Source organism: Gossypium raimondii, chromosome 5 (assembly GCF_025698545.1).
Source record: "Gossypium raimondii isolate GPD5lz chromosome 5, ASM2569854v1, whole genome shotgun sequence".
Taxonomy (NCBI): Eukaryota; Viridiplantae; Streptophyta; class Magnoliopsida; order Malvales; family Malvaceae; genus Gossypium; species Gossypium raimondii.
The window spans coordinates 49478455-49488694 of record NC_068569.1 but is presented as its reverse complement, the minus strand read 5'-3'; the positions used below and the strand labels follow the sequence as shown (position 1 = coordinate 49488694).

Below are 10240 nucleotides of genomic sequence, written 5' to 3'. Positions count from 1 at the left end.
CTCTTGTCTTGTTTCTTTGATGCTATCAAAATGGAAGCTTGCCTATCTACCTTGCTATCCAAATGAGGCTAATTGTCGAGTTTGTCTCTACTCAACAAATGACCCTTCCCATCTTCGAATGAGAGTTTGTCTCTGCCATAAATCAGGGTCTCCCTGAAAGACTTGTATGAAGGGGGTAAAGAGAACAATAATAGCATAGCTTGATCTTCATCATCAATATGAACCTCAGCATTCTTTAAATCATTTAAAAGAGTAATGAATTGGCTGATGTGATCTCTAAGAAGCTCACCTTCGTTCATGCGAAACGTAAATAGACGTTGTTTCAACACTAAACAGTTAGCCAGAGACTTAGTCGCATAAAGAGTTTCTAACCTTTTCCGCAAGGTGGATGAGGTCTTCTCCATCAATACCTCCTGCAATACCGTATTCGCGAGGCACAACTGGATTGCAGACAAGGTCTTTTCATCAAGCTCTTCCCATTCTGTTTTATTTAGATTCTCAGGCTTTTTCCCGGTAACAACTTTTTTTCAAACCGGATTGAACTAGAATTGCCATCATCCGAACTTGCCACAGATTGAAATTTGTCTCACCATCGAACTTCTCAATTTCAAACCTTATTGTTGCCATATCTGAATGGGCTGATCTATGAAAATTGAACTAGCTCTTATACCACTTGTTAGGGATCGACCCGATTAAACAACAAGTAATAAAAATAGTGGAATAAATTGAGAAATTAAACACACAAATTTAACGTGGAAAAACCCCTCTAAAGAGGATAAAAAACCACGGGCAAATATAATTTTACTATAATGGCAAAAGAATGAAGAGTACAAAAGACGAAGATAAAACTAAACCCCGAAAACCCGAAAAACAAAGAACCCTCAAAACATAAGCACAAAATTCTCTAAATGTGTTATGAGTTCTAATCTAATGGGTGTTTTTTCTAAGGTTATAAAAAAATCTATTTATAGGCTAAATTCATATGTCAAATAATAATAAAATAATCTAAACAAATCGTTGTTTGATGAAATAAATAAACAGAGTTTAACTAAAAGATTATTTTTCAAATTTGACTAAAAATAGAGTCATACTTAACAGTTGGAAAATTACTTTCCCAATTAGGTTGAAAAGTTGGAAAAAATATATATTAAGATAAAATTATCCTTATTTTCTATTGGTTTAGGGTATTAATCTATTAATAAACATAAAAAAAGTTATTGCCTTCTTCCTTTGTGTCTGCTACTTGATTTTCTATATTATTTCAACGGATTTTTCACAAGTATTATATACACAATATATATATTAATTTATTCAAAAACAATGGCTGAACCAAAATGTTAACCTTGGGAGGGTCGACCTAAAACTAGACGTGCTACATAAAACTATTTTTTTTCCTATAACATATATTGTGTATGTTATTATACTATAAAAAATTAGATAAAAATTTTGTTCCACATTATGTATCCAAATATATGATTTCAACAACTTGCAAGTGGGGACAATGAGAAGTAATAAAAGTAGCATATTTTAACGTTATTCTTAATGCATTTTTGGGTGATTATTCGTTATTAATTATGAATTTTATACTCATAATCCTTTTAATTCATGTTTTTATGCTTAATAGAGTGTTTAGGAGAAAAAGGAGCCAAAACCGGAAAATCGAAGCGAGCTATAGGAGCCATATAGGTTGACCCATTCCACACAGGCTACCACACGGCCATGTGGTAGGCCGTGTCGGTTGCGCAGATTGACACTCTGAACTGCAAAAAAACACAATTTTTAGGTTTTTCGGACATCCTAAGACGTATATATGACAAAAATAAAAAGATAGGAGTGAACCGTCATAGAATATTCAAGAAAACAACTTGAAAAACACCATTGAAGTCTATTCTGAAACATATTTCCATCAAGATTGAAGATTCCCAGTTGATTTCTTAGGAGACTATCATGAGTTTCTTTATTTCTTTCAGTTATTCTATATATTGGATGTTTTTATTTTCAAGTATGAACTAATTTTCTAAATACCTAGGAGAGATGAACCCTGTTATAGATTCTGTCGTTTGATTTTTATTTTACGCAATAAATACTTAGTTTCTTATTCTCAATTATATGTACTTAATTCTTAGTTTAATATTTCTAAACTATTAATCCATGTTTGATATGTGCTTAAGTCAGAGTATGATTAGACCCTGTTTAGGAGTGAAACTTGCATAATTGAGTGGAGTTGCATGCAATCCTAAAAATAGGACGATATAAATCTACAGGATTAGAGTCAAATCTAATAGGAGAATCCATAGTACAAGTTAACGCGATAATAGGGGTTTTAATCAGAAAGAAATTTCAATTAATCAACCTAAAGTTAGAAAAGGAAAAAATTAAAAAATCTTAGACCTAAGGGGAGCCATGGCCCCCTTAGTCTCTTAGTGGCTCTGCCACGATTCAAAAATAAATTTTACTTTTAAATTTTATATGTGCATTATTATATTTGAAAAAAATATGTAAGATAAATTTGAAATGATTTTACTTTTAATTTGAAATGATTTTACTTTTAATTAACATTATAAATAAAAATTTTAAAAACCAATTAAATTTTTTATTAAATATTCAATCAAATTTTATGAGGAATAAATTTTATTATAAAAATTAAGTCTATTGACTTGGGTATAGTTGTGCCCCAATTTGTTTTCACTTTGTTTTGTCTTTCCAATCTTTTTATTCATAATAAATATGCTTTTCTTTTATTTAATAAGGGTAAAATCGCAAATTATCATGACATTCCTAATTAGTACATATTAAACCAAATGTGATAATGTAATTTTCGGATTTTAATCAATACCTTTCAATGTATACCAAACATTGTAAAGTAACTTTTCCAAGATTACATGTCATTAGAATAATACATAGGAAAAACACCAAGTGCTACCTTAATGGAAAAATAACTTTCCAAAGTTAAAATTTATCTAAATTAAAATTTCCTTTTCTTATTTATTTATTTTAATTACTATTATCAAATATCTTTTCACCACAAAATCATAAAAATATTTAATTTAAAATTTTAAAATATTATTGAATTTAAATTTTAGATTATATTCTAAATTAATAGATATAAATTATTTAAAATTTATTTTCAATTTAATCATATATCAATGAGATAAATATATTAATTTATTTTATTTAAAATAAATAAATATTATTGAAAATGTTAAAATTAATTAAATTTGTATTTTATCTTTCAAAATTTACTATCATGACTTTTCCAATACATTGAACATTGTAATATTACATTAGAGATTACATCAGACTTATATGTGTGTGGAAACCACAAATATATAATATAAATGTGTGTTTAAAATAACATAAAATAAATAATAAAATGTATTACTCAAACTAATTAATAACAATTACACATGAAATTTGTACAATATTAAAATTAAAAAATAGATTTAATTATTTATCATTTAGTTGTTATCAATTTTGAGTTGATATCGAATTAATTTGTAGCACCAACTCAATCAAATACATCATTAATACTAGAAATCCGATCACAAGCATATGCATGTGGAAACCATGAATTTAAAATGCAGATATGTGTTTAAAAGTAACATACAATAAACAATAAAACGTATGGTTCGAAACTAATTAATTATAATAGCACATAGGGGCGAAGCCAAAAAAATATTTTAGGGGGGCTGAAATTAAATTGTAACTTTTACGATAGTAAAAATATAATTTCACCATTTTAATAGCCTCTATTTTTATAATTTTTAAAGGATTAAATTAAATTTTTATCATTTTTAAGGGGGCCAAAGTATAATTTTATCTTTACAAATTTAAAATTTTCAAAAGGCTTAAATAGAAAATTTTCCATTTTAGGGGGTCGGGCCCCTTCCAGCCCCCCTTGGCTTCGCCCCTAATAACACATGAAATTAACAACATAAATACATCATATTAACAATACTAAATGCACTACATTTATTTATCATGGCGTTATCATCAATTGTGAGTTAGTGTCAAGTTGACTTGTGACACCAACTTAATTAACAACATTATTAATATATACAATTAATGGAGATAATAAATTACGCACATTAAAATAAAAATGTATATAATATATTAAAATGAAGCTTTGGTTAAATGGTAAATTTAAGGATTTTTAATCCAATTAATGTAGGTTTAAATCCCAATATATGTATATTTTATTGATTTTTGTTAAAATGAATATATTAAAATAATCTTGAATAATATAATTTATTTTAATTACAAAAGATATTTTCATAATTTTCCTATCGAATTGGTGACATGGTTGAGAGTGACACCAATTCAAGAAAATACTTAAATAATTGCATAGATTCTTAGTAATCTTATTCTTAACAATCACATTCTATTAAAAATTTATCATGGAAATGTACCAAACACTACCTAATTAAACTAAAATGTTAAAAGAAAATAAAAAAATAATTAAATTGATGAAAAGGGAAATTAAAAAATATGTAGGTATTAATTGTGCAATTAAACTAAAATGTTATAAATTTACAGCAGTAGTAATAAATTAAAATTTAGTGTGATATTTTGAACGTGGGTTGCTGTGGAGTGGAGTTAAAACGTGGATTATAAGAAAAACACTAAATCAATGTGAGAACTTGAGACTTGAAAGGAGTCCTTTTTATCTCAATTCCCAGAAACTGTTTTCCCTGTTTATGTTCACCCATCGATCCTTGCAATGGCCAATACCAATCTCCCTCGAAGAATAATTAAGGTTCCTTTTTCTATCTCCCTCCTCTCCTTTTCTGGGTTTCTACACATTGCTTTCATAGCTTTATTGTTTACGCTTTTAATGAATCAAAAGCTTCAGGTAATTAATTTAAGAGCGTCTTCTTACATTGAAGAAAGCTTTGCTTTTCTTGTTAATTTTCCATGTTTTAATTCTGGTCTCCTTTACCTTTGATCGAAACAGGAAACTCAGCGTCTCCTCAGTGAACCAGGTAAGTCCTTAGCTTTCTTTCTTTTTTCTTTTTTTTTTTAGAAATTCTTGTTAAATTTTGTGTTTTTAGTAGTTTCAATGTTATGAGAAACCAAATTAACTTTCTGGGTTTCTTTTTTTTTAAGAAATTATTTTTTCCTGTTGCCTAAAAGTGTTTTTTTTTTTTTTTGCCCCGCAGCACCTGGAATTAGTGCTTCACCATCAGAGGATAACATGCGATATTTCAATGTGATGATCCTTGGTCCCACACAGTCTCCATATGAAGGTAGTTTATTTTTTTCATCTAATGGTTTAGAAATGTATAATTTGTGTTGATTGTTCAATGTTTATGGCTGATTTACGTCATTAAGAGTGACACCATCCCCAATGGTCAGTCATTAAAATGACCACAATTCGTTTTAAGCAGTATTATTGTTCAGAAAATTGGTTTATGCAGCGTTTATTTTATTTCATTTTCTTTTTTCCCTTTGGTTTTCTAACCTTTGTAAGCAAAAATGGACCCTTGTTTTCAATCTTAAAATGTAGGTTCAATTAGCATGCTTTTTCAGTCTTATCCAGTGCTTAGTCTGGTTTTGGGAAGTTCTTTTTGGCAATATCTCATTTTGTAATTAAAGAATATCATTCATTTTATTGTTTGGAATATTTCGTTTAGGAGGCGTTTTCAAGTTGGAACTATTTTTGCCTGAAGAATATCCCATGACTGCTCCCAAGGTACTCAACTCTCCTGCATCGCTTCTTAGTATTTAGCATGACCTTGTTTTCGTATCCACTGTTGTATACTGGATTGTTTTTCCTTTGATATCCGATATTACTCGTCTTCATGACCTCGTCTAGAAAAGTTTTTATAGGGTTTTGATATGATTTAGGGATGTTGTAGTTTGCTTTTAGAGAAATGTTTTTAATTTGTTGGGGTGTTTTTTCTGGCATGTTTTTACTATTACTGCATCTAGTTTCCATCGCTCTATGTTGTCTTCTTAGTGATTATGAGATATAGTTACCTTTGGTTTGTTAAAATGTTAATCAGTGTAGCAAAACACCAAAACCTGAAGTATATTATATATTAATACTCACTACACTTGAAATGCTGCGGAATGCTCTATAATTTGTTGTTGACTTGTAATTACAGGCTCAGCAGAATTGAATTGTCCTTTTTTAGTATGGCCGAATTAAATACCAAATATGCATTAATCTCCTTTCGTTTTATCAGCTTATAATTTTTGCTTTGATGTCATTTAAAGGAAAATGTTGATCTGCATTCAAACTTTGTGTTATATGCACTGCTTTCCTGAAGTCCTTGTTGTGACATGATCGATGCCTTAGCGTCTACTAACTAGGTAGCCAACTCATTTCTTTGACCCTTGAAAGTTTTACTTTCACCCGGGAAGAACATTTTTCTTTCTAGTGATGCCTTTGCATGTGATTAGCCGTGCGGAACCAAATGTGCTTGGTGGTAATGATCTAATTTGTGCTTACTTTCCTAGTTGAGCTCTGCATGACTAATATGATGCCATTTGAGACTTTGTTGTCTTCCTGCTATCGGTACTTGATTGTCCGGTTTCATAAGATTGGCCTTCTTTGTCTCATTTCTGGTCACTGGACTTCATCGTTTAATTCTCTTGCACTAGCGGTTCATGAATGTGGTATATTCATAGAATTTTAACCGACAGTAGATGGCATTTCAGCATCAAGTTCACCTCTTTTCTCAGAAATTTTCTGTCATTCATTGTCCTTTCTGATATATTTTCTATTTTTAACCACCTAAAAAAATTTGGTATAACAGGTTCGGTTTCTTACAAAGATATATCATCCGAACATTGATAAGGTTTGGTCTACTCGTTCCTTCCATTGTCCTTATTTTATGGTGTGAAAGATGTATTTTCTTGGCTTTGAAGATTGAGCTTTCTTTCAGCTTGGAAGAATATGCCTTGATATTCTCAAAGACAAATGGAGTCCTGCTCTCCAAATCCGAACTGTACTTTTGAGGTATTACAAGTTTCTGTGAAATGAGAGTATAGGTTTTTCATATAGGGTGAATATATCATGGCTCGATGAAAACGATTTAAAACATTTTTTATATTGGCAGAAGATTTTCTAGTAAATATGGTTGAATATTTCTTTTCCACCACTGCCTACTTTTGGCTTAGATTAATACTGAGATTATCATCTATATTCCAGCATTCAAGCACTCTTGAGTGCTCCAAATCCCGATGATCCACTCTCCGAGAACATTGCTAAACACTGGAAAACGAATGAGGCTGAAGCTGTCGAGACAGGTAAGAAAAATCTCTACTTACAGTGTTAAGGTCATTGGGATTGGTCAACACACTACTACAAATCAAAGGAAGATATGCTGCCATTCTTATAATTAACTGTTCTTGATTTCCGTTTTGCAGCTAAGGAATGGACCCGTCTATACGCAAGCGGTGCATGACATACAAGTGGCGGAAACATTTGCCTTGTTAAAAATAACATTTTGTGCAATGTAAGCGATTGAATGTCAATTCTGTAAGGATATTTGGAAGGTTTAAACGTTAGGGAAAGTTTGATATTGGCAAAGCTTCCCAGTTGCTGTCTGTTAAATGTTTAATCGTTTCCCCATTGGAAGCTGTCTGAACTTGTATGATAATATCAACATTGTTCTTCTAAAACTCTCAAAATGCTGAACTAAGGGATTATTCTTTAATATATCCATTTCAGATTCTTATTACTGGTCGGATTAACGATGATGCATTGTTTTTGTGGTTTGGTCATCAATTGAAAACAGAGAAAAGGTGAAATGATATGATGGAATAATATGAATATGTTAGTGTTTGGACTGGAAAAACACAAGTGAGGGACTAAAATGAAAACTGATTAAAAATGAAATTATTGCATGTGCTTTTCCTCAAGTTTGAGTTTTGAAGAGTAAAAGTATCATGGAGGCACATATATTTAGAGTTGGATTAACTTAAAAATAGGTAAATTAGTTTTTATTTAGTAGATAAATAGTAAACTGGTCTTCCTAATAAAATTTATTTATTTCTATTATTAAAAATTAGTTCTTGTATATTAAAAGATCAATTTGCACTTTAATCTAAGTGTAGGAACTAATTTACTTATTTTTGAGTAAAGTGCAATTTGACTTTTAGTATAAAAGTTTTCAACAATATAAAAAAAAGTATTTGCTAATTGAGGATATAAAGAATCAAATATTATTTTGATAAAATCTATAAACGTAAAGAATCATTACAACCTTAAATATCATAATATTTTAACTAAAGTGAGGTTTAGGTTTTATAAATTTATATCATCTAATTTAATATTTTCTTAAACTCCATGCAAATTTAATATAAATTATCTCCAATATTTTTTATTTTGAATGTAATACTATCTCTCATATTTGAATATTAAATATAATTTTCAAAAGCCCAATTTTGCATCTATTAGTACGTAAACCAATATATAAACATACAAAACTTCGGTCCATTGTTTAAACTTTAGGGTAAATTACAAAAAAAAATCACTTTTGTTTGAAATGTTATGTTTTAGTCGCTTACGTTATCGTTTTGTTACGAAGTCCATTACCTCACTAACGACAATCCTACATGGCAGTCCAAATGGATTTTAAATGTCAACTTAGATGTCTAGTTGGACTGAAAATAGATTTTTATTTTTTTATGAAAATATTATACAAAATTTTGCCCTAAATTTAACAAGAAGAAAAATCCTAATCAAGGATTGCTTGCAACTTCTTCTTCTTCTATTTCTTCTCTGTCATTATGCTCTTCTCTTTTATTTCTTATGGTAATTTTCCAAAACCCAGTTATTGCTTCTTTTTAAACAGGAGAAAATTGAGTTTTAGGGAAAAATTTTATATTTTATTGTCATAAAAAAATTAAAAATCTATTTTCATCCCTGGACATCCAAGTTGGCATTTAAAACTTATTTAGACTGCCACATAGGACTGTTATTAGGGAGGTAACAGAGCTTAACGGCAGAGTGACCACTTCGTAAGAAAATGATAACGTAAGTAACTAAAACGTAATATTTCAAATATAAATGACTAAACTATAATCTAAGACAAAGAAAAGTGACTATTTTTATAGTTTACCTTAAGCTTTAACCGTCGGTGTATGCAACATGAATTTTTTCAACTTTATATGCACTTTTAAATCCGATAATTTTTATCATAGTACAAAAATAAGATTTTAATAAACATGAAGGAATTGGGAAATAATTTATGAAACTTATACAAAATTATACCAAAACAGAAAATTATGAATGATATTAACCTTTTGAATTTTTTTATACAATACTTAAAATCATTTATAATTCCACCCCACCTTTTAAATAGGAGAATAAAGGCACTTGAGTACGTCCGAATTCACGTTCTCCTGCATTAGCAATAATACCAATGTCAATTGAGCTAACAATTAATCAACATTTAATATAGGTTAAAATATGTTCAAGTCTCTTAACTTTTCATACATTTGGAATTTAGTACTCTTACTTTTTGAACTTAAAAATGTAAGTCAAATTGTCAAAACTATTATTTTTTGTGTTAAACTCAGATTCGTTAAACATTTTTTCAGTTACATAAATACCAAATGAGGTTTTTTTTTGGCTTATATGCCCAAATAACCCTTAAGAAATTGAAAAAAGAAAAAATCAATTAAGACCCTGTATTAAATTCACACCCAATTGAGCCCTTGTCGTTAACCAAAAAAATCAAATTAAGCCCTTCCATTAACAAAATTCATATATAGTTGATCACACTGACTATTAATATAAATTAATGGACTAATAAGATGGTGACACATGTCAATTTTTTGGTGTAATCTAATATTTTCTCATAAAAATCATAAAAATTATTAAAAATAAAAATATTATTGAAAGTATTAAAATTTAAAAATACTAAAATTGATATAAACTTATAAAATTATAATAAAATAATAAAATTAATAAAATTAATAAACCATATTTAAAAATCTTAAAACTTATCAAAATCATAAAAAATCATAAAACTTATAAAATTATAAAAATTTACTTGAAATAGAGGTTAAAATTTGAAAACCCTGGGTCTGGACGGTTGAAGGAGATGATGATTATATCTCCTTCCACCAAATTGTTAATGTTTAATCAATTATATTTTAATTAAGTAAATCTTTAAATTATTAAAACTAATCCACACACAAATGACCGTCCACCATCTCATGATTAGGTGTGTTTTAATTGTTGTTGTTTTTTATTTTGGTTAATTGTAATTTAAGTTCCCAAGTC

General features: G+C 29.0%; 1 protein-coding gene across 2 annotated transcripts; it reads left to right on the top strand.

Moving 5' to 3' along the window:
- Positions 1 to 4591: 4591 nt before the first annotated feature.
- On the top strand, positions 4592 to 7688 carry LOC105766352 (ubiquitin-conjugating enzyme E2 36). 2 transcript variants are annotated; one of them, XM_012585770.2, is made up of 8 exons: positions 4592 to 4756; positions 4955 to 4982; positions 5160 to 5246; positions 5634 to 5692; positions 6762 to 6803; positions 6891 to 6964; positions 7157 to 7254; positions 7375 to 7688. In XM_012585770.2, the coding sequence occupies exons 1-8, from the start codon at positions 4721 to 4723 to the stop codon at positions 7410 to 7412; spliced, it is 462 nt and encodes a 153-aa protein (XP_012441224.1). In that variant the 5' UTR covers positions 4592 to 4720; the 3' UTR covers positions 7413 to 7688. The 2 variants fall into 2 exon arrangements, with proteins under 2 accessions (XP_012441224.1, XP_012441222.1); XM_012585768.2 differs by having other exon boundaries at positions 4592 to 4852.
- Positions 7689 to 10240: the final 2552 nt, after the last annotated feature.